The 26,473-nt window shown below is 41.4% G+C and overlaps 1 protein-coding gene across 1 annotated transcript in view; it reads right to left on the bottom strand.

Moving 5' to 3' along the window:
* P3H1 (prolyl 3-hydroxylase 1) overlaps positions 1-26,473 on the bottom strand; it is a 798,122-nt gene that overhangs the window by 14,117 nt on the left and 757,532 nt on the right. The window contains exon 14 of the mRNA XM_044061892.1: positions 376-516. Coding sequence (XP_043917827.1) covers positions 376-516 — 141 coding nt within the window. The remainder of the gene's footprint in view (positions 1-375; positions 517-26,473) is intronic.

Raw genomic sequence — 26,473 nt, 5'->3', positions numbered from 1 at the left:
AGAAAGGTTCATAGAGTCTTAGTAAACTTATGGCCAAAAGAGGCCATCAAGAATCTCAGCCACATTCTACATCTCAAACAAGCACACACAGAGATTTACTGTTCAAGAAAATGTACAAAATACCACAAAGGACGATAAATTACAAAAACAAAAAGTGTACCTAATCAAATTACCACTTAAGAGATGTAGATGTTGTGTCATAATTACAGCAACATACTGAATTCCAGCATAAACTACTAGTCATCATTTTACAGAATGAACCTAAAAGCATCACTGTGCAATAATTCAATTCAGTTTTTGTTAGGGATGAGTTGGAATATCACTTTACATTTAATTACAGAAACAAGAAAAGGCCTTCTGAAACTGGATGCTTACCCGTTCACTATGCCGAGGGTCAAGGGTGAACCAGAGTGCAACTGCACATCGCTGTCCCTGGGTTACTGCTTCAACACCATGAGGATTTTCACGTCCTGAAGAGAATCCAACAAGACGACCGCACTGTGGACGCACATTTGCCTGTCATACAAACAAACACACAGCATTCTGTTTAAACTGTTGCAACTAAGAAAAGTACAGCTTGACAGAACCTGACACTAGATAAGGGAAGGCAAACAGCAATGTGTAATGGTAAATGTAAACTTCACGACAACAAAAGTTACAGAACTGAAAATGTTTTGCGACAGTGTGTAAATCAGCTAACCACTGGAGTAGTCAGAAACCTACACTAAAATCCAGTGTCACAAGTAATATTTTTTGACTGGAATGTTTCCATGGCAGACTAGCTTTTAGGACAGATAAATTATTGAAATATGTTTCCTGTATTACAGAAAACTTGGTCATCCAAGTCAGTTACTGAGAAATTTGTGTGACCTATGGATATTTACTGTATATGCATTATGGCCAGGATTCCCTAAAAATCTAAGTTTGCATAGTGCAGTGATATATTAAACAATAAGATCATTAAAAAACTTAGAGAAGCAAGAATATTAAGAAAAGAAATAAAGTAGCATAGTACTGTGGTATAATTGAAGACCCATTGTTCCACAATTTCTCCAAGACGTCACTGTGCTGGCATAACAAAATATATATCTCCAGCTGATGTTCACAAAACTGCATTATTAAACAAATACTTAGTTCTCTGTTGCACTAAATTGTTGTATGTTTTGTGCAGTACTGTGTAACCCACTGGCATGTGGTGCATTCTGGGAAGCAACAATGTGGGAAGGAAAGGCCAGAAACAAAGAAAGTGACACAGTTGGTTCACTCTCTGCAGAGTTACATAGTAGCAAAGAAGTTCATTGTCCCAGGTACAGAAAAGCAGTTTCTTAACCACCAGGTCTTCATTAGCTGTTTGTCCTTTTATGCAGCTGGCCCCACACTACAATGTACCTCTATGATTTCTTTAGTACTATAACTGAATGCTAATTTGCATGACACCATAATACACAGTCTTTAATATCAGAAATCAGTGTCAACTCCCTTATGCCAACTTGTGCTCTTCCAAACAACTGGCAATATGACAATCATGAATCACAACATGTGATCACCATCGCTACTGCACATCAAATATCATACGTCTCTTACACTAATCTGTACAAAGAAAATGCACTTTTTGAATTACATGATACCCTTGTACACTTTTATACAAACAAACTTTGTTGAATAGGACAGGACTGTGTGCTGTAATGATCTTCAAGGCTCCATCACCTATAATAAGCCCACGATGAAGTCCTATACTAACAGCAGTCCAACCATTAAAGGCCTCAATAGTTAACTGGAGGAAGTTCTCGGGATATCAGTGGCTACTTTGGGCTAACACAAGACAGGGACCTCCATCTGTCTTGGTCCCTACTCCACAATGGGCTCTACGAGTTCCTGCTTTCAAGTCTATGTGATTGTTGCTAAAGTACCAGTGCCCACAATGTTAAGATGTGTAATGCTCCCATCCCTTCCAAGCTCTGCAGCAGCTGACTAAATAAAAGCAGATAAATGGTCAGTGAATCAAGCAGTTCAAATCTGTAATTCTGCATGTTACACAAACGTATGCCACATTAGCTGTAAATGCAATGACATTTGACAGCTGTTACTGTGACTTAGCGAATATTTTGGGATTCCCACTGCTTACCCTGTATGAAGACAGAAGCACAAAATGTCCCTGATACCAAGGTATTTCATCTTCTCCTAATTGGAAATGAAAGCTCAGTGGCACCTTCCTGTCTGTGACAGCAAGACAACCACAAAGATGAACTGCTATTAACTGCCACAGAACTTTCAGAGTGTCACTGCTGCCCTAAGTGAAACAGGAACAGCTGCAAGAAGTCAAATTTTTTTCAGATGATATAAGTATGCTATTTGGTCTTGATAAATGTGCAAAAGCAATCTTTAAAGCAGGAAAGCTGCAACACCAAGAAAAGATCAGTTTGGGACAAGAATGTGATATAAAATAATTAAGCAAGAGGGAGTGTATAAATATGTGGGAACTGATGAAGGATGAACAGTAAAACATGAACAAATGTGAATAAAATTTAGTAAGAAATATTTTAGAAGACTTAAATTAATCCTGAAAACAGCGCTGACATCTAGGAACAAAGTTCAAGCTATAAACCAATTTGCTCTTCCAGTCCTAACTTACAGTTTTGGAGTGAATGACTGTCACCCGAACGGTGTTGGATACATTAGTCAGGAAAACAAGAAGGATGCTTCATGCTCATCAAATGATTTATAAAAATCAGTGCATACCAAGATTATATATTCCTCGTTCCGAAGGAGGTATGAGCCTCCTTGAAATTGAATACATGTATAGCTCTGCAGTCATGGCACTACATACATATCTGCTGACCTCACAAGACCCAAACATAGTAAAAGTTTTGAAACATGAGGAGAATAAATCTAAGATGACTTCCCTGCTTAGTCTAGTAGAAGCATATCGATGTCAACTGGGAATGGAAATCAAACCAGGTGTAGATAAAAATCAGGCAGCAACTGAATGTGTCAAAAACAAAAGGAAGAATATAAGGTGAAGGATCAGATCAGAAGGCAAGAAATGTGGAAAATGCATAAATATAGTTGCAAGTATAGAAAAGTCCTGGAACAACCTCATGTTGATCAGGACTGAATGCAGGAATGGTTAAGGAGAGGCAAATTCAAGCTAAAAGATGAAAGGTTAATATTGGCGTTCCAAGATAGTGGACTACGTACACGTTGGTTTACAAACCAGTTAACACTGGACAAAACTGCAGTCCATGTTGTAGTCTGCTACAGATCTCCCACAGTGTCCCAGGACTCTCACTCTGCATTCCTGACACTCTGGAAAACATCAAGGTCCAGCCTAATACCCTTATACTGGGAGACTTTAACTACCCCTCTATTAGTTGGGACAACTACTCCTGCTCCAACTCTTTTGCCCAACGTTTCCTGGAATTCATCAACTCCAATGCTTTGGACCAACTCATCCTCACTCCCGCTAGGGGAAATAACATTCTTGACCTAGTCATTACAAACAAGGGGGACTGCTGCTCTATTCCTATGATAAACCCTCCCTGGTTAGATCCAACCACAAGTTAATCACCAATGATATCCAAATCCCAAACCCACCCCCGAAAAAGGAAGCCATAGTGAAAAACTTCTCCAAAGCTAATTTTGAGCTTCTACGGACAGAAGTGGCAAGCTTCATGTCATCCATAGACATGGGGAATGGGAGTAAGGCTGCTGAATCATACACCAAGGCACTGTATGAGCACGTATGCAATTGCATAGATAGGGCCATACCAAATAGAACCGAGACACTCTCCTCTAAAAAAGAAAGCCAATCTGGTGGACCCCTGCCATTAACAAACTCTACAACAGAAGGAAAAAAAAACTGTTGCAGAAAAGGGTGAAGTCCGATGACTGGAAAAATTCCCATGGAAATCTCAGTAAAAAACTGAGATCCCTCTTCAAATCCACCAAAGCTAGTTATGAAAGCAAAATTGCTACAGATACTAAGGACAACCACAAGGCTTTCTTTAGTTTTGTCAAGAACCTGCATAATAATATGCAGATTTGCTCAGAGCTACAGCACAACGGCACCACTTATACTGAAACAACTGACATTGCCAATATCTCGGCAGACAGGTTTAGTGGAAAATTTACTCCCCGTCACTCCCTAAAGGGCCCATCCACATACCTGAGGAATACCAAGTCCCTATTATCACGAATGCACAAGTACAAACCGCACTGACCAAAGCTAAGAATACAGCTTCCATGGGACCAGATAATATACCGAATTGTGTCCTAAACGATTTACAAAAAGAACTGGCACCACACCTGAGTGCCCTGTTCAACTACAGCCTCAGTTCAGGCTTTGATCCCAATGAATGGCGCACTGCCACAGTCATCCCACTCTGACCCTGGAAACTACCACCTCATCAGCTTGACGAGCCTGATCTGTAAGGCTATGGAACGTATTATTACAGATTATATACATAAGGATATAGGGAACCTTCAAACCCTGGATCCCACGCAGTTTGGGTTTGTGAAAGGCAGATCATGTTTGCTCAATCTGATAGACTTCTTCGAAGCGGTCACCAGAGCAGTGGATGAAGGCAAGGCTGTCCACACAGCCTACCTCGATCTAGCCAAAGTCTTTGACAACATCCCACACTCTAGAACCATTGATAGGCTCACTAATCTAGGCATTAACCCTTACATCGCTGAATGGGTTGCCAACTGGCTGACTGACAGAACCCACACAGTGAAAGTAGCTGACTCCAAATCTGACTACCGAGCAGTTGCAAGTGGAGTCCCACAAGGATCGGTTCTAGGTCCTCTCCTGTTTGGTATCTACTTCTCTGAAGTTCAAGCCAAGGGACTCTGGTTAACCAAAGTCGTGGACGACTAAACTGGAAGCTATTATTGATTCTCAAGCTGATGTGGACATCCTACAAAAAGCCTCACGGAGACCAATGACTGGTGCCAAAATCATGGCCTCAGGCTCAACACCAAAACATGCATTGTCATTCCCTTTGGGAAAAACATGGTGCCCACAAACTACCATAATGAAGGGAACCCACTTAACTCTGAAGGTGTTATAAGGGATCTATGGACACAGGTAGACAGCAACCTCTCCTTTGACAACCATGTCGCCACTGTAGTTAGAAACTCCTTCTACATGGCACATCACATCACAAAAGGTTTCTCATACAGGAAAAAAGATGTCATTGTCTCTCTCTATTCATCCCTCATCAGACCCATTATAGAGTACAATGCTCCATTTGGCATGTACCTCACTAAACACCTCCAACAATTGGAGAGGCCACAAAAGTTCCTCACTAAGAGAATCCTAGGACTCAAACACGTGCCTTATGCAGACAGACTTAAAAAACTTAAACTTTACTCCGTCTCATATCACCTACTTAGAGGCGATCTCTGCTTGATAGACAGAGCCATGTCTGACCCAGTTTTGCTAGACATGCTTCATCTGAAAAAATCCCAATCCCTCCATGTTACTCGCTCCAAAGACCTCAACCTTATCACCACATTAAATAGAACCTGCTGGAGAGATAGGTTCCTAACCCAGAGACTTCCAGTACTCTGGAATAAACTCCTCATTCACATCAAGCAGAGCACCTCACTGGCCCTCTGCAAGAGAAATCTTGATGAGTGGATGGGAAATAGGAAATTCATCCTGGGGATCACTTCAATTGCATTGCTAGATACGGGCACAGGGAACTAACATCCGGTAAGCCAGATGACTGGGAATACTATTGGGCTAGGCTTGCATTGGCTCCAGGGTCGTTAGCCTAGTACTTACCTATGAACATGTGGGACAACATGTAGGTTTTGTAAAACAGAATTGGAAACAGTTGCACACCTCTTTGTTGGTTGTGACATACTAATGGCAGAAGGACTGTATACTGAAAGGAATAATAATAATGTGGCAAGATTGTTGCACTGGGGATTGTGCAAACATTATAATATTGAAGTAGCTGAAAAACACTGGAAACATGAACCTCAAAGCAACATAGAAAATGATGAAGCCTACATCACATGGGATCACACATTACCAACAGTTCAAAAGATAGATGTGAGAAAACCAAATATAGTGGTCCATGAAAAGAAGAAAAAAATAGCACTGATCATTGAAATCGCCACACCCACTGACAGTGTCTTGCATACAGATCAACACAAAGTCATAAAACACCAGAGTTGTAGGCAGAAATTAGAGGAATGTGGAAGAAAGATACCCAGACAGTTCCAGAAGTAGTAGAAGCAACGAGTCTTATAAAAAAAGAATCTACAATCATATTTAGATATGCTACCGATACATGTAACTCCATACGAATTGCAGAAGGAGTCATTACTGGGCACATTGTGGGTGCTGCGAAAAGAACTTCTAGCTGACATCAGTGTGTGCTGCGAAGAGAACTTCTGGCTAACATCAAAGATTGAAATAATACTAATTTCACAAACTTTAATCCTACTTTGACTTAGGAATGGGTCCACACTCCTATCATGGTATTAGAAACCCAAAAGATTTGGAGAAGCTAAACCATCAGAAACCATTACACTGCATCTTCCCCTACACCCCCACAGAACCACAACGTTGACTTCCATCAACCCCACAAAATATTTCATTAACCCCCCAGTAGAACCACTGTATTTGCCCTTAATCCCCCCACAGAACCACTGTTTTGCACCTTTCATTAACCCCCAACAGAGCCACTACATTGTATCTTTCCTCAACCTTCCCAGAGAACAATTACATCTTGTCTTCCCTTATACTGACAGATAACAACTACACCACCTTTCTGTTTTACAGAACCGGCATTTGTAAGCGAGGGTTAAACGAGGATAGAGTAGTGGATCTGCTGAGGGCAGTAAGGGAAGATAAAATGTAGTGGTCCAGGCAGTACTGTGATACCACTGCTTGTACTGGTGTCTTTTAATCAGTGTTTAAGTAAGAAGGAGAGGCTACCTGAATTCTGGATACCGCACATGTTTGATGATACAGCTCTAGATTTTAGGAAGGAAATGACAATATTCTGTCAACCACTGTACTTGTGGCTTAGGAATGATAGGTAAGACTGCACTGGATGACATCATAGATCTAATCAGCTGGTGACAGTCTACCAAGTAGACCAAGTCAAGGCAACTTTTTCATTAGAAGTTTCTGTGCAAAATGGATCTGACAAAGTAACACCGTTTTTGAGGTTCAGACATACAATGTTATTTCGTACTTGGCAATGTGGTATTGTAGTAAGATGTGCATCAGCTGCAAAATGAGCTTTGAGAGAACACCGTTAGAGGAGCTACCCAAGGTTAGTTAACCAAACAATCTGGATGTTAGTAATACTGCATGATGGTGACTTTCAGTTTGTGTCAGATGGTGTTTAATTCTAAACAATACCTCCAGTTTTAGTCTGTCTGCTTTCTCACATCTCCATAGATTAGGAGGGACTGTCTGTCATCTGTTAGGATGCCTCAAGAAGTGTAGTTTGCACACTTTCAAAGGTCCCACTCAGAACATTTGAAGCTAATTGTGCAGGATCACAGTTTACAGTCTGAAATTACTGATCAAAAGGAAGACCTCTAGTTCTGGCCTCATTTTTTACCATTCTTGTGGTCCTTTGAATACAGCCAATAGTGTGTACAAAGTTGGCTGGAGTGTGCAGATCATAGCTGCACCGAGGAAGCTCCAGTGAGGGTAGAGTTGTCAGTGTACTGTGTCAGTCAAATGTCACCAACATTATTAACAATTCCAAAGTAAGAAGATTTGTTCCAAAAACATAAGGAAATCATCACGGAAGAATACACTGTAGTTAAATGTCTTCAATCACAGAATACGTAGAGGCATTGCACCTGTAGAATACACTGTAGTTAAATGTCTTTGATCACAGTGAACATGGCAACAGCTCTGGTGACAATGCATCTGAAGAATACACTGTAGTTAAATGCCTTCAATTGCAGAGTACATGACAACTCACTGGTTACACTGCACCTGTAGAATACACTGTAGTTAAATGTCTTCGATCACACAATACATGACAGCAGCTCTGGCGACACTGCACCTGGAGAATATACTGTAGTTAAATGTCTTCGGTCGCAGAGAACATGACATCAGCTCTAAAGACACTGCACCTGGAGAATACACTGTAGTTAAAAGTCTTCGGTCACAGAGTATGTGACAGCAGTTCTGGAGAGACTGTACCTGGAGAATACACTGTAGTTAAATGTCTTCAATCACAGAATATATAACCGCTGCTCTGGAGACAATGTACCTGTTGGAAGACTCTGGACCTGAGTAATAAGTATTGATTGTATTTATTTTACAGTTTGATAATAAGTAAGTGAACTGGTCTATTGACTCTTTTCAGTCATGACTTGAGTACAAGGGTACAGAGACGATATCACAGTATTGAATAAAATATGGCAATATAACAATATCAAATAATTAATACCAAATATTGAAATGTACATGCATAAGTATTTACATAAAGCAATTTCCTTTGCATTAAGTCACATCTATTTGCATAAGGAAGTTACAGCAAGACATCTGCAGTACATCTACAAATGGTTTGAAATTATGTTTACAGTAAGATTGCACGATGTTAGCGATGCAGTATTACACAATCATTAGGCAACCTCAGAGGAACAAGTGCAGTTAGATTCTATAAGTAGAGATTAAGTTGTTTTTTTGAACAATGTTAGACTTTCACAATTTCTTATTTTTATGGGTAAGGAATTCTACAAGCAGGTCCAGTTCTAAAGAAGGCCTTCTATCCAGTAGCCAGCTTGAAACTAGACTGGGAAAGTCTGATTGTATCTACTTGGTTGCTTCTAGGGAAGTAGTTTGGTTCCCTGACATGGAGCACTCTTTTAAGGGGGTGGGGCTGTAGCCTTCGGTAAGTATGTTAAAGATAAAAGCACTTATTTAGAAAAGAGCTGTTTTGGTAATAGAAAGCCAAAGGGCCTTTTTATATAGGTCACAATTATGACAACTTTCATCTGTGAGTAGTGCAAATCTAAGCATTTTATTTTCAGCTAAGTGGATTTTTCCATGGTATTATTACTAGTCTCCCACCAGGACACAAGTGCTCTTCAGCACATGAATTCTGCTTGCTGAGCACACTCAAGCAACTCTGCAGTCTGCGGCTACCACCCCACCCATACAGTATAAGAAGGAATCAGTACTGCAAAACTAAACAAGGATATACATTTTGAGTCTCAAGAGCAGGAGCACACTCAAGCAACTCTGCAGTCTGCGGCTACCGCCCCACCCATACAGTATAAGAAGGAATCAGTACTGCAAAACTAAACAAGGATATACATTTTGAGCCTCAAGAGCAGGGTCAGTCCACCCAGGCATTCTACTTGTATGAGAGTGAAGCTATAACATTAGCAGTATTTCTTAGTAGTTCTCAGCATGCTAATAAAACTGACTGTTGTAGCTTTGTGTCCCCTTCCCCAGCTAGTGCAGAGATCTCAGTGCTTTCTGCCCTAGTTTGTATCACTTGAGACCCACCTGTTTATTTGCATCTCTATACATTCCCCTTCATTGCTAATGTATCTCCCTACTCTAATCTGTGCACAAACTGGCTACAAATAAGCAAGTCAATGTGAAGACACACTCCCAACCTTAATCAACTTTGCTGTCTCTTTTCTCCTTCACTTTACGGGTAGAGTTTGAATTATTACTTACCCCTTCTGAGGCCTTCATAGGTTCATAGGTTCATACTAGGCTATCTGCCCTAGGGCATTTATAAGCCTAGCCAGAATGTGTTTGGCTTTCGCCACCCATTTTAAATTTATTTTGCTATGCCCTTTTTCGAGGTTAGTATACTGTGCCTCTGTCTAACAATGACAAAAGTGATACCCGGGGTAAACCTACGATCTCCCATCCACACATCAAGATTCCTCTTGAAGAGAGTCAATGAGGGACTCTGCCTAACCTGGACTGGGATTTTATTCCAGAGTGAAGGGAGCCTCTGGGTTATGAATCTGTCCCTCCAGCATGTCTTATTTATTTCAGTGCTGAGGTTCAAGTCTCCCGAGCGCGTAGCTCGATGGGATTTGGATTTTCTGAGGTGCAGCATGTCCATTAATTCCGGGTTGGACATGGCTTTATACGTCAGGCACAGATCGCCTCTGAACAGGCGGTATGCCACTGAGTAGAGCTGGAGTTTCTTTAACCAGGCAGCATATGGCATCTGTTTGAGCCCTTTGATCCTCTTGGTGAGGTTCTCTAGGGGTCTTTCCAGTTGCTGCAGGTGTCTGTTAAGGTACATCCCAAAAGGGGCATTGTACTCAATTATGGGACTGATGAGGGATGAGTAAAGAGGCACTGGCAGATTTCCACTGATTGCCCCTCTGGTTTCACTGGTTTCTTTCCATTCCACCTGGTTTACACCCCTTGTGCTATCTCCCTCCCCCAATACTAAGTCTATATTAGAATTCTGCTGAGCATAGAGCCATCTTTAAATTACTAGTCTCCTACCAGGACACAAGTGCTCTTCAGCAATTGAATTCTGCTTGCTGGTGCCATTAGACCTCAGGAATTTGTCTAAAGTGTTCAAGTTTGTAAAGTAACAACTTACTTTTTGCTGTATTTAGATTTATACAAATAGTATTCGTTTTTCTGATGGATCTATACAACTAGTATTCATTTTTCTGATTCCTGACTACTGATCTGCTTATTTGTTTATTTAACCGTTGATTCTGACATTCAGCAATTGTGTTTTACTGACACTACCACTGCAGCTATGTTGTCTCTATGTAACTATGATGTACTACAACTGCTGTTATAACTGTAATGTAAATCTAATTGACTTAGTGTTGGAGTTATAAACAGTATTTACTGATTTAGCACTACAGTTGTCTCTGCTACTGATTCAGCTGTGCTAAGTGTTCATTTTCCTTTTTCTTGTATGCACAGGATAATTGGCTGATAAATGCATTGTGCATGGTTTATTAACCTGTTTCCAAACTAAGTTATGGCACTGTGATGTGGTAACTGTTGAAGCACTCTCAAACTGTAACAGTAGTATCTACTCTCCTGCTTTACCCACACTATCCTCAGACTTGTATCTTTTACACTCTCCTATCTCTTCATTACTTCCTTGAACCTATTTTTGTCTCGTTCTACTAGCTTCATACTCTTTTTTTCTCTCTCTTCAGAGCACACTCAAGCAAGTCTGCAGTCTACGGCTACTACCCCACCCATACAGTATACGAAGGAATCAGTACTGCAAAACTAAACAAGGATATACATTTTGAGTCTCAAGAGCAGGAGCACACTCAAGCAACTCTGCAGTCTGCTACCCCACCCATACAGTATAAGAAGGAATCAGTACTGCAAAACTAAACAAGGATATACATTTTGAGCCTCAAGAGCAGGGTCAGTCCACCCAGGCATTCTACTTGTATGAGAGTGAAGCTATAACATTAGCAGTATTTCTTAGTAGTTCTCAGCATGCTAATAAAACTGACTGTTGAAGCTTTGTGTCCCCTCCCCAGCTAGTGCAGAGATCTCAGTGCTTTCTGCCCTAGTTTGTATCACTTGAGACCCACCTGTTTATTTGCATCTCTATACATTCCCCTTCATTAATAATGTATCTCCCTACTCTAATCTGTGCACAAACTGGCTACAAATAAGCAAGTAAATGTGAAGACACACTCCCAACCTTAATCAGCTTTGCTGTCTCTTTTCTCCTTTACTTTACGGGTAGAGTTTGAATTATTACTTACCCCCTCTGAGGCCTTCATAGGTTGATAGGTTCATACTAGGCTATCTGCCCTAGGGCATTTATAAGCCTAGCCAGAATGTGTTTGGCTTTCGCCACCCATTTTAAATTTATTTTGCTATGCCCTTTTTCGAGGTTAGTATACTGTGCCTCTGTCTAACAATGACAAAAGTGATACCCGGGGTAAACCTACGATCTCCCATCCACACATCAAGATTCCTCTTGAAGAGAGTCAATGAGGGACTCTGCCTAACCTGGACTGGGATTTTATTCCAGAGTGAAGGGAGCCTCTGGGTTATGAATCTGTCCCTCCAGCATGTCTTATTTATTTCAGTGCTGAGGTTCAAGTCTCCCGAGCGCGTAGCTCGATGGGATTTGGATTTTCTGAGGTGCAGCATGTCCATTAATTCCGGGTTGGACATGGCTTTATACGTCAGGCACAGATCGCCTCTGAACAGGCGGTATGCCACTGAGTAGAGCTGGAGTTTCTTTAACCAGGCAGCATATGGCATCTGTTTGAGCCCTTTGATCCTCTTGGTGAGGTTCTTTTGGGGTCTTTCCAGTTGCTGCAGGTGTCTGTTAAGGTACATCCCAAAAGGGGCATTGTACTCAATTATGGGACTGATGAGGGATGAGTAAAGAGGCACTGGCAGATTTCCACTGATTGCCCCTCTGGTTTCACTGGTTTCTTTCCATTCCACCTGGTTTACACCCCTTGTGCTATCTCCCTCCCCCAATACTAAGTCTATATTAGAATTCTGCTGAGCATAGAGCCATCTTTAAATTACTAGTCTCCTACCAGGACACAAGTGCTCTTCAGCAATTGAATTCTGCTTGCTGGTAAGCCATTAGACCTCAGGAATTTGTCTAAAGTGTTCAAGTTTGTAAAGTAACAACTTACTTTTTGCTGTATTTAGATTTATACAGATAGTATTCGTTTTTCTGATGGATCTATACAACTAGTATTCATTTTTCTGATTCCTGACTACTGATCTGCTTATTTGTTTATTTAACCGGTTGATTCTGACATTCAGCAATTGTGTTTTACTGACACTACCACTGCAGCTATGTTGTCTCTATGCAACTATGATGTACTACAACTGCTGTTATAACTGTAATGTAAATCTAATTGACTTAGTGTTGGAGTTATAAACAGTATTTACTGATTTAGCACTACAGTTGTCTCTGCTACTGATTCAGCTGTGCTAAGTGTTCATTTTCCTTTTTCTTGTATGCACAGGATAATTGGCTGATAAATGCACTGTGCATGGTTTATTAACCTGTTTCCAAACTAAGTTATGGCACTGTGATGTGGTAACTGTTGAAGCACTCTCAAACTGTAACAGTAGTATCTACTCTCCTGCTTTACCCACACTATCCTCAGACTTGTATCTTTTACACTCTCCTATCTCTTCATTACTTCCTTGAACCTATTTTTGTCTCGTTCTACTAGCTTCATACTCTTTTTTTCTCTCTCTTCAGAGCACACTCAAGCAAGTCTGCAGTCTACGGCTACCACCCCACCCATACAGTATACGAAGGAATCAGTACTGCAAAACTAAACAAGGATATACATTTTGAACCACAAGAGTAGGGTCAGTCCACCCAGGCATTCTACTTGTACGTTTTATGAGAGTGAAGCTAAAACATTAGCAGTATTTCTTAGTAGTTTTCAGAGTGCTAATAAAACTGACAATTGTAGCCTTGTGCCTTCCCCCAGCTAGTGCAGTAATTCTAACTGTCCAATAGAGTTTGAATTATTACTTACCCCCTCTGAGGCCTTCATTGATAGATTTCCACTGATTGCCTCTCTGGTTTTGCTGGTTTCTTTGCATTCCACCTGGTTTACACCCCTCGTGCTATCTCCCTCCCCCAATACTAGGTCTATATTAGAATCCTGGTGAGCATGGAGCCATCTTTAAATTACTAGTCTCCCACCAGGACACAAGTGCTCTTCAGCAATTGAATTCTGCTTACTGGTAAGCCATTAGACCTCAGGAATTTGTTTAAAGTGTTCAGATTTGTAAAGTAACACTTACTTTTTGCTGCCCATTACTCTTGTCTTGGTGGGCTCTGCCCCGCTCCGTTCGCCCTCGCTAATGCTCGGGCTCTCTCCGCTTCCCTGTCCCCAATTACCTCCCGCCCCACTACCTCTACATTTATAGTAATCACAGCCACACCCACAGCTCAACCTCACATCACCTTCACCAATCACAGCTCCTCAAGTCAGATCACATTACACCACACCAACTTGCTCCACCACAACATACTCCCAACCACTCTCATTCCCACTAAGCATTATTTACATCACCCCACACTACTTACCCATCCACATATAGTGCAACCCTATAATTCCTATCCAGACCTCCACCTAGAACCAACCTAAACTTTATAACCATGACTATCACGCAACTAAGTCTAGTCTGTCTTCTCATAATTCTTTATAACTCCATAAGTTATCACTCTAGCAATATCCCTAAACTTAGCAGCACACTATATTATGCACTCTCATATACAGACACCGCACATTATAATACCTGCCCATAATTGTTCAAGAACTACATAACAGACCAATTCAGAACTAAACACATTTGCTCTCATTCCTACTCCAAAAAACACAATACTTTCTTACCAAATCCCAACATCTGCATCACCATTTTAACACCAGGCTCACCATAAGTGGGGATATCCATCCCAACCCAGGCCCAACTCCATCCTGTCCAACACAAACTGCTCCAACACAAATGTCAGAACATAACACCCCCACTATCTTCATCCCTGGGAAATCAACAACAGCAGCAAAACCAACCATCTTTTAATGCTAAATATTAATATTAGAAGTATCAAAAATAAATAACCAAAAAATAAGGCACTGGAGGGTTCAACGTTTAGCAAACCAACTTTAATGAACACACAAAAAAACAACAAAATGTCTTAAACTGGACCACAGTGTTTTCGTCAGCAACTTCATCAGATGAGCATACCAACAAAAAATTAGTCCTTTATATATAGCCCTTAATAGGTCCATTAAGTAACCAGTCCACAATTAAAGACATATTAAACTAAAATGTTTAAAAGGTGTCATAGGAAACAATGCATGCAGATCCTGTCTGAATAGAACTACCATTCAGTACAAGTGTAAAAATAATAAATAATACTTTAGCTAGATATGGGATGTAAATTCACATTAAATACATTTAAAAACATTAAAACATTAAAAAACATTTAAAACTTTCATATAAAAAATACTGATAAAATCAAACAGTTGTTGCTGTTGTGTCTTTCGGCTTTTCCCGGTTAGGGGTCGCCACAGCGGAACTCCGGTCCGCTAATGATTGGCAGTAGATTTTTACATGCTGAGTTTCTGGCCCTGACGCACAACCTTCAACGAAGGTACACCCATTCATGCATGTCTCCACTCAGAAGATGCTCTAGCTGAGAATCAAACAAGACAACGTCTTACTGTGAGGCGACAACGCTACCGCAGCACCACCACCGCATTTATAACAGCAAACAGTAGTAAATCTGTAAAAGCCTGCTGTGTAGAGATCTTAATGAAACAGTGACATCTACTGGCCAAAAGATTTACAGCAATAATAAAAATCGAAGTTTAGCAGCTATTAATTTTAAAGGGACACTATCTCGTTACTAAAATCCCATTTCTGTTTCGGACCGAAGATGAAAACACTGCCACCCACTTAGCTAATCACCTCCCTTTTTGCGACATTATTAATGAGGTTCTAAGAATCCCACCCACCCACCTTGTTAACATCCTCCCATTCCAGTTTTGTTTATCCCTCTATAAACGGAATGACCATCGCTGTAGTTCCTAGTTAGGGACAGATTTTAAATTTTGCTAGAATAACAACATTTGTCTTAGCATGCATTTTTTTTTAAAGATATATCTCCTCTGTCATTTGCCATAAAAACACAAAATGTATGAGGAACTGACTCACCAAAAATATGAGGCAGAAATCTGGACATTGTGTGAAAACCTGGACAGTTGAGACTGAGGTATGTGACAGCCCCAGATGTGAAGAGCCGATCCGGATTGCTGTTTAATGTAATACCGGCTTTTAAAAGCCGGTATTGCATTTGCAGTCAAACCTTAGCGCCGTAGCGCTTTCTGTGTGTTCTTATCTGTAGCAACTGTCAACCTAGTAAAAGTCAAAGCAAAAGCTTTCGTTCCTTTTTTACAATAAAATTTAACATGTAACAATCTGTGAAGGCAGTTTTTTTAACTAAAACATGAGCGCTGAAGCGCTCCATGAAGGCAGGTACGAACTGTAGTAACTGTTTCTACAATGTCGTAAACAGAAAGCTACAATGTAAATGAAGTATTTTTTTTCTTCTAAAACATGAACGCTGAAGCACTCTGTGAAGGCAGGTACAAACTGTAGTAACTGTTCGTACAATATAGCAAACAGGTTGCTACATTGTAAATGAAGTGATGCAATTTTTTTTTTTTTACTAAAACATGAGCGCTGAAGCGCTCCGTGAAGGCAGGTACAAACTGTAGCAACTGTTTCTACAATGTAGCAAACATATTGCTACAATGTAAACGAAGCGGTGCATTTTTTTTTTTTTTTTTTTTTTACTAAAACATGAGCGCTGAAGCGCTCTGTGAAGGCAGGTACAAACTGTAGCAACTGTTTCTACAATGTAGCAAACATATTGCTACAGTGTAAATGAAGCGGTGCATTATTTATTTATTTTTTACTAAAAGATGAGCACTGAAGCACTCCGTGAAGGCTTACTGCTGCTGCATGTTCTTCACTTGCTGCTCCACTCTAGCCTTCTGGTGCTCCTGTCACTGGTATGGAAGGCCCTGCTATACCAGTCAACGGTCCCTGATTTTAACTCAATTAGCTCTGTCCCTCTTAATCCCTCAAAACACTAGTGCCTTTTGAAAGAAATGTGCTGAATTATATTTAATAAATAATGACAGTGATTAAAAGTTATAGACTTTAAAAGCTATAGACTTCTGTTCCTTAAGGAAATGTATATTAATTCACATTCTCTTATTCTGTTATTGTCTCAAGTTAATGAAACTCCTATTTTAAAAGTGTCCCTGATTTTTTATGGATTTGTCCCTGATTCTGTTGAAATTTGTCCCTGATTGGTTGATAGCTATGGCCGCCCTTCCAAGGTGCTCAACTGCTTTTCCATTTGTTTATGCAATGCTGTGTTATGCAGTTCAGCACTTACAACAAATGTCTTGATAAAAATGTCTGTGTCTGGCCTGCATAACATTGCCCCTCCTGAGGTGTCTAGTCATCAGAAGTGTACCTTCAGTTATCTGAATTCATGCTGCAGTGTATTTCACATTTCTGCATGGACTGTGTTATAGGACATTTCCTGCATGACCTGGGGATTGTGGATGGATGCCATCATCTAGGACTCTAGGTCATATCTGGAACTGTCTGCAGCACACAACAAACATTTTTATATATATATATATATATATATATATATATATATATATATATATAGCCTTCTGTCGGCGATATTTTACTTGACTGACTCACCCGGAGTTTCGCGCAAGAGTGGGCGTGGCACGTCTGATTGACGGCCGGACCTGCATATGAATGAGGCATGATTGACATGCCAATACAAACCACTTATGGCTGAAATGTAATACAAGGATGATAATTTATAATAAATTCATACAAAGCCCCAAATGTCCATGTAAACACAAACACGAGTAACTCCGCAATACAAGCTATATTCATTATATATAATATAGTCTGCTTGCTATACTTAGCAGTTGTGGGTGAAGTTGAGACCTTAATAAGGCACACCTGATCAAAAGCAGACAGTGCTATATAGGCAATGTGCAATGATAAGGCACACCTGATCAATGGTGGAAAGACAATCAGAGGCAGACAGATGATTCAGACTAAGGGAAACATTATAGTTCGCTAGGGAAGTAAACAATTAGTCATGGCAAAGAAACTGACATAAATACCTTCAGAGAACTAAGAGAAAGCCAAGGGAACACAGCAGGAACAGTTACTGACAGAAATAAAAAAAGGTTCTGTTTAACTATATAAGTGAATGAAGAAACTCAAAAATTCTGCTTCATAGATTGAAACAGGAGGGTAGGGAACACAGAAAAAGATACTGATAATACAGAAATTCTTAATGAAAGTTTCTTTATCCATTTGTAATGGGTTGAAATGCTCAGAACAAATCACAATTCATCAGTCGTAGAACATCAAACTTGAACTTGCCCTTTTCCTTGAGATATAGTGACTACATAATAAAAACAATTAGTTTGGCAAATGTGGGGAGGGAAGTGTTTTTCCCTTAATGGAAGTATAAGGATTGTATCCACAAGTAAAACAAGTGCGTGAGTTGATTATATCCAAGCCTATATTCATTCAGTAACAGCTGTTAATATTGATATTACAGCGATTTAAGGCTGTTATTGCTTGTGTCCTGACAGTCCGGTTGAATATTCATTCAGTAACCGTGACATCAAGCAACGCGGGCGGGGTTTGGGTGGTGCTTGCTACTGCGTATCTGGTGAGCCAGTCAAGTAAAATATCACCCTTCTGTCTACATAAAAGTACCTGTGTGCATAGACATGCCTATTTAGCATGAGTGGGCGGCCACGGTGGTGCAGTGATTAGCATTGTCACCTCACAGCAAGAGGTTCTCCGGTTCGATCCTTGGCCTGGGTGCCTTCTGTGCGGAGTCTGCATGTCCTCCCTGTGGTCGCTTGGGTTTCCTCCGGGTGCTCCGGTTTCCTCCCACATCCCAAAGACATGCAGTAGGTGGATTGGGCACTCTAAATTGGCCCTAGGTGTAAGTGCGTGTTTGTGTGTGTGCGCCTTCTGTGGAAGGTTGGGCGCCGGGCTGGCAATTCAACACTGTAAAACTCCACTGCCAATCATGAACGGACAAGTGATCCACTGTGGCGAACCCTAACCGGGAAAAGCCGAAAGAAGAAGAAGATGAATGTGTGTGTACCAGACAGATGACTCTGTTGGAAGTCCTTTCAAAAGAGCCTTTGGTTTAGCTCAGATTTGAGCCAAATGTGTGTATCAAGCAAACTACCTTAACCTTGGTGATGCATTGACACGTTATACATATATTATTTACCATGTGGTAATTTACGGAGCTGAAGCCCTTCTTGTTAATATATTACAGGCCCTCTGTACTTCATTAGCAACTGGCCTCTTTGTGGAGGTGGTCTCCCCTAACCTAACTTCTTGGGTCCTATGTAAGAGGCCACTATCCAGTGCATAAGTTAGGGGTTAATGCCTAATTCTGTGTTTCTTTACAATGCCCATGTGGGGTATAGTATCAAATGGCTTGGCCAAGTCAAGGTAAGCATTATGTACCATTTTGCCCTCATTCATTGCCTTGGTGATCTTCTTGAGGAAGTCTGCCAGAATGAGTAAGCATGATCTGACTTTGACAGCACCAGGCTAGGAAGTATCCATAGGTCCATAGGTAGATACTAGGGATTCAGCCCAAGGGCCTATGTAAGCCTAACCAACAAGGTTCCCTGGCTTACGCCACCCAAGAAAGTTATTTTCCTGTGCCACTGTCGAGCAGAGACACAGAAGTGATACCCTGGGTGTATTTCCTATTTCCCATCCACTCATCAAGATTTTTCTTGAAGAGTGCTAATGAAGAACTTTGCTTGACATAGATGGGTAGCCTGTTCCAGAGTATGGGAAGTCTCTGGGACAGGAATCTATCCCTCCAGCATGTCCTGTTTATTGTGGTGACAAGGTTTAGGTCCCTAGAGCATGTAGCTCGGAGGGATTGGGATTTCTTTAGGTGTAGCATGTCCAACGGCTCTGGGTTTGACATAGCTTTATATGTTAGGCAGAGATCACTTCGGAGTAGGCGATATGCTACAGAGTAAAGCTTGAGTTTTTTGAGGCGGTCAATGTAGGGCATTTGTTTGAGGCCAGTATTATGATTGATGAGATTATGAATACTGGCCTATTATTAGGCTAGAATCTGATTGCCATGAGTCTGCCACTAATTCTGATGATATCCCTTACTACCTTCTGAAGCCTCTCTCTCATCACAATTCCCACACCAGTGTCTGAAGGTTCTCTATGTCATCATTTATCATTTTAAATTATAATTCTTTCCATGGTTTTTCATATGAGACTGGTCATACTTATGGGTCTGTAGTTTTCAGGGTCCACAGAATGCCCACCCTTATGCAGAGAGATGATCATTGCAGTCACTGAAAGGACATAGCTTGGAAGTAGATGACATGATGGTACTGAGGAGGCTGGACATCCTATGTGTCCAAGATACAAGATGGCAGGGCAGTGCTGCAAAAACACTTGTGTTGTGATCCAGAGTCTACTACTTAGGAGGAGGATAGACTAGAACTTGTATGGGAATTGTGGAGAGAGAGAGGCTTCAGAAGGTAGTAAGGGATATCATCAGAATTAGTGGCAGACTCATGGCAATCAGACTCCAGGCTAATGATAGGCCAGTATTCATAATCTCATCCTATGCCCCACAGCAGGTTTGTGATAGTGAGGAAAAGAGCACATTCATACAGCAGTTGCAGGACCTGCTAAATAAAGCAGGACAACATGAACTGATGTTGATAATGGGGAACTTGAAGAATGCACATATTAGGGCAGACAGAGCAAGATATGATGTCTTCTTGGGTCCAGATGGGTGTGACAACAGGAATAAAGATGAGAGGCCATTCTAGACTTCTGTCTGGCAAATGGCTATGATAGTAGCCAACAGCCAACACATGGTTCAGAAAGAAAGACAGTCACAATATCACATACAAGAGTGGCCAACATGCAACTTGGGTAGACTTCCTTCTAGTAAGGAAAGTTGGTTGCCACAATCAGCTGCAAGTAATGGTCAGAGAAGGTTCTAAGGTCAACAGAAACCAGGCTGAAGACCTGGAAGTTGACTGGAGAGAAAGCACACCAGTTCAAGGAATTACTCAGGGCTCTAGCACCCCAAGAAGAGAAGGAAATAGGTGGAGTTGAAGAAGAATGGCAGGAAATCAAAACAGCATGTATGAGCACTACAGAACAGATATGTGGCCAGCCAGGCATGGAAATAAGTGACATAAGGAAAGCTGGTGATGGAATGCAGAAGTTCATGAAAACATCAAAAGAAAGAAGAATTGCAAGAAAAAGTGGGATAGAAAAGACATACCAGACTGGGATGGAATACTGGTTGGCTAACAAAGAAGCTAAGAAAGGAGTTGCAATAGCAAAGAACAGGGTACTGGAGGCACTCTACCAGCTTCTGAAAAGTGACTCAGTAGGTGGCACAAAGAAACTATATCAAGTTGCAAGACAAGGACAGAAAGATAAAGAAGATAGTCAGACACCCTACACAAGGGTTTTCAGCAAGAACCTGCTCACCATTCCACAGGACATGAAAGGCAGATGGAAGGAGTGCTTCCAGAACCTTCTGAATTAGGAAAATCCCACAGATCTGTACTGCCCCATACACAGCCTACAATCAAAGAAGAAGAGGAGCCCACCCGAGAAGAAGTAAGAATAGCACTAAGGAAAATGATGTCAGGGAAAGTGGCAGGTTCAGATGAAGTCACACCAGATATTTATTTATTTACTGGGTAGTGTCTGACTGGGCCAGGGACCTCTTTTCAGTGTAGACCTGGGGAGAAAAGCTCCAAAGATAAGTATTAGACAATAACGTAGCAATGGAAAAAGATAAGTAAGTTACATACTGTACATGATAATGTAAAATATATTTTCTATGAGCCTAGAAAATATAAAAAGATAAGCAACTTACATACATAATAGTGGAAAATACATTAAAATACATTTTTAATAAGCATAGAAAATATAATTAGAAGATAATACTTTTTTTTCTGAAGTGCAGGCAGGAATATAATATATAGTAAAATATCACATGAGAGAGAGAAAGAGAGAGCAACAGCGGTGAAGTATAAGAATGGGACTTGCACGATGTATATATGTGGGTCAGTCAGGTTAGAGGGGTTAGCTTTGTTGAGTGCGGCCCATAATATGATAAGGATGCTGGGTGAGATAGGAGAAAAATGGCACCTGAGGATAGTCATAGCAGTGTGGCGAGAAAGACATACCCAGATCACTGACGAATAAGCATGCTTGTGCCAGTGTACAAGAACAAAGGGGACAGGCACAAGTGTGGGTAGTACAGAGGTATCAAATTCGTGTCACACTGCAACAAAGTTCTGTAGAGGGTAATTGATAAACAGATAGGCAGAGTAGGAGAGTTTACCTTTATAAAGCCGAATTACAGTGGTTCGAATGCTAATATGAATGACTCGTAACCATGAAAGTGAAAACTGCGATAGTCCTTAATGTTCGAAAAACAGCAAATCTAAAAGCAGATTCGCTGTTTTTCGAACATTAATGTTGAACAAAAAAAAAAAGTGTAAAGCAGGGGCAAGCCACCCTGCACCCTCAATGTGGGGGAAGGTTGCCCCCCCACCCCCTACTTTAATATTCTAACTCCGAGATCGCACTACAGTGGGGAAAGGGACTACTTTCCTATAGCCACTATAGTGCAATCCCCCCCACAATGTTGAATGTGCAATGAGCAAATGTCGCTGTGCATTCTCTCATTGCACATTCAAACCTTTTCTCGTTCTGTGTTTGCAAACTTTGCAAACAGCCTTTCGAACAATTGCTGTTCGCCCGTGTGCAATACGCACACATGAAGGTAAACCCAGTAGGAGAAAGTAAGATGGGAGATGAGCAGTTCGGATACAGATCAGGATCCAGCACAACTTACCCACTGTTTGCAGTGAGACAGATAGCTGAGAAGGTGCTATAGGTAAGGAAAGAGTCCAAATGGGCATTTCTATACTTGGAGAAAGCATATGACAATGTCCCAAGAAAGCTGATTTGGGCAGTACTGTGGTGGTTCAAAGTCCCAAAAATATTGGTAGAATTAGTGCATGCTGTGTGCATGGACCCAATGACTCAAGTACGAACATTGTTCGGTCTCCCAGAAGGGTTCCCAGTGGGACTGGGTATGCACCAGGGTTTAGCTCTGAGCCCACTGCTGTTCATACTGGTAAAGGACTAAATTAGCAAGCAGGTGGGAAGGTACATATCAACAAAGTTAAGTATGCAGATAATGTGGCATTACAGGCAGACTGAATAAGAACTTCAGAAAAGGATTGGAGAATGGAATGCAAAACTGAAGGCAAATGGGATGAAACTAAGCACAGAAAAGACAGTGGTAATGGCAGAAAATTGGGAAAATCATAATAAGCTCAGAATTACAAGGCAATATTGTGGAACAGATTAACAGCTTCAAGTATATGGGAGGGGTAGTTGAGGATAATGGAAGTCTGAATGAAGAGGTCAAACGTAGAATCAGAGGGGCTGCAGCCAACTGGCCTAGAGTGTCAGATGTAGTGTATAACAGAAGAATGCCAAAGAAATTGAAAAGTAAGGTGTACAAAACAGTGGTGCTACCAGTACTAATGTATGCTACAGAAACCTGGGCATTACTGGTACAAAGCAGTGGAGCTACCAGTACTAATGTATGCTACAGAAACCTGGGCATTACTGGTAGAAAGCAGTGGTGCTACCAGTACTAATGTATGCTACAGAAACCTGGGCATTACTGGTACAAAGCAGTGGTGCTAGCAGTACTAATGTATGCTACAGAAACCTGGGCATTACTGGTACAAAGCAGTGGTGCTACCAGTACTAATGTATGCTACAGAAACCTGAGCATTACAGGTACAAAGCAGTGGTGCTAGCAGTACTAATGTATGCTACAGAAACCTGGGCATTACTGGTACAAAGCAGTGGTGCTAGCAGTATTAATGTATGCTACAGAAACCTGGGCATTACTGGTACAAAGCAGTGGTGCTAGCAGTACTAATGTATGCTACAGAAACCTGGGCATTACTGGTACAAAGCAGTGGTGCTAACAGTACTAATGTATGCTACAGAAACCTGGGCATTACTGGTACAAAGCAGTGCTGCTACCATACTAATGTATGCTACAGAAACCTGGGCATTACTGGTACAAAGCAGTGGTGCTGGCAGTACTAATGTATGCTACAGAAACCTGGGTATTACTAGTACAAAGCAGTGGTGCTAGCAGTACTAATGTATGCTACAGAAACCTGGGCATTACTGGTACAAAGCAGTGGTGCTAGCAGTACTAATGTATGCTACAGAAACCTGGGTATTACTGGTACAAAGCAATGGTGCTACCAGTACTAATGTATGCTACAGAAACCTGGGCATTACAGGTACAAAGCAGTGGTGCTAGCAGTACTAATGTATGCTACAGAAACCTGTGCATTGCTGGTACAAAGCAGTGGTGCTAGCAGTACTAATGTATGCTACAGAAACCTGGGTATTACTGGTACAAAGCAGTGGTGCTACCAGTACTAATGTATGCTACAGAAACGTGAGCATTACAGGTACAAAGCAGTGGTGCTAGCAGTACTAATGTATGCTACAGAAACCTGGGCATTACTGGTACAAAGTAGTGGTGCTAACAGTACTAATGTATGCTACAGAAACCTGGGCATTACTGGTACAAAGCAGTGCTGCTACCATACTAATGTATGCTACAGAAACCTGGGCATTACTGGTACAAAGCAGTGGTGCTGGCAGTACTAATGTATGCTACAGAAACCTGGGCATTACTAGTACAAAGCAGTGATGCTAGCAGTACTAATGTATGCTACAGAAACCTGGGCATTACTGGTACAAAGCAGTGGTGCTAGCAGTACTAATGTATGCTACAGAAACCTGGGTATTACTGGTACAAAGCAGTGGTGCTACCAGTACTAATGTATGCTACAGAAACCTGGGCATTACAGGTACAAAGCAGTGGTGCTAGCAGTACTAATGTATGCTACAGAAACCTGGGCATTACAGGTACAAAGCAGTGGTGCTAGCAGTACTAATGTATGCTACAGAAACCTGTGCATTGCTGGTACAAAGCAGTGGTGCTAGCAGTACTAATGTATGCTACAGAAACCTGGGCATTACTGGTACAAAGCAGTGGTGCTAGCAGTACTAATGTATGCTACAGAAACCTGGGCATTACTGGTACAAAGCAGTGGTGCTAAAAGTACTAATGTATGCTACAGAAACCTGGGCATTACTGGTACAAAGCAGTGGTGCTAGCAGTACTAATGTATGCTACAGAAACCTGGGCATTACTAGTACAAAGCAGTGGTGCTAGCAGTACTAATGTATGCTACAGAAACCTGGGCATTACTGGTACAAAGCAGTGGTGCTAGCAGTACTAATGTATGCTACAGAAACCTGGGCATGACTGGTACAAAGCAGTGGTGTTACCAATAGTAATGCATGCTACAGAAACCTGGGCATTACTGGTACAACGCAGTGGTGCTACCAGTACCAATGTATGCTACAGAAACCTGGGCATTACTGGTACAAAGCAGTGGTGCTACCAGTACTAACGTATGCTACAGAAACCTGGGCATTACTGGTACAAAGCAGTGGTGCTACCAGTACTAATGTATGCTACAGAAACCTGGGCATGACTGGTACAAAGCAGTGGTGTTACCAGTACTAATGCATGCTACAGAAACCTGGGCATTACTGGTACAAAGCAGTGGTGCTTCCAGTACTAATGTATGCTACAGAAACCTGGGCATTACTGGTACAAAGCAGTGGTGCTAGCAGTACTAATGTATGCTACAGAAACCTGGGCATTACTGGCACAAAGCAGTGGTGCTAGCAGTACTAATGTATGCTATAGAAACCTGGGCATTACTGGTACAAAGCAGTGGTGCTAGCAGTACTAATGTATGCTACAGAAACCTGGGCATGACTGGTACAAAGCAGTGGTGTTACCAGTACTAATGTATGCTACAGAAACCTGGGCATTACTGGTACAAAGCAGTGGTGCTACCAGTATCAATGTATGCTACAGAAACCTGGGCATTACAGGTACAAAGCAGTGGTGCTACCAGTACTAATGTATGCTACAGAAACCTGGGCATTACTGGTACAAAGCAGTGGTGCTACCAGTACTAATGTATGCTACAGAAACCTGGGCATTACTGGTACAAAGCAGTGGTGCTACCAGTACTACTGTATGCTACAGAAACCTGGGCATTACAGGCAGATCAGGTGAGAAAACTAGAGGAGATAGAAATTAAGTGCATGAGAAGGGTAGTAGGATGTACACCATGAGACAGATGAAGAAACCGGGTCATAAAAGTAGAAGCCAAAGTAGCTACAATTGTAGAAAAGATCAAAGAGAACGGACCACTGTGGTTCAGGCACATGTGCCGAAAACAGGGAAATGATCTGGTGAAGAAGATTTGGGACAGACAGGAGGAAGGTAAGAGGAAACAAGGGCATCTAACAGAGGTGGATGGATTGTGTGAGAAAAGATCTGCAACAATCAGGCATGAGCATTGAAGAAGACAGGAATTTGGCACTGAACTGCGAGAGAGATGGTGACAGTTAACATGCACCCTGATTCCATGTAGAAAATGGGAAGAAGGAGGTTGATGATGACAGTTGCAGTTATCATTTCCTGCAGCTTTAAGTCTTACTGGAGGCTATGGTTAGATAGTCATTCCAGTGGTCCTGATAGGCCATGCTTCATGCTCTTTAGGAGTCATTCTGGGATATTATCAGGGTCCATTCATGTGATGTTCTTGGCTTGTTGGGTGCATTTAGGACCTACTTCCTAATGATAGTTGGGGAAGGGGTTATGCCTTGCTTTTACTGTAAGAGTCTTCCAAGATCAGTGACTGTTTTCCAACTTCA

Source organism: Protopterus annectens, chromosome 2.part0, assembly GCF_019279795.1.
Source record: "Protopterus annectens isolate FY-2018-M chromosome 2.part0, PAN1.0, whole genome shotgun sequence".
Taxonomy (NCBI): Eukaryota; Metazoa; Chordata; order Ceratodontiformes; family Protopteridae; genus Protopterus; species Protopterus annectens.
Note: the sequence above shows the minus strand (reverse complement) of the source record. Positions and strands in the feature narration are given on the sequence as shown.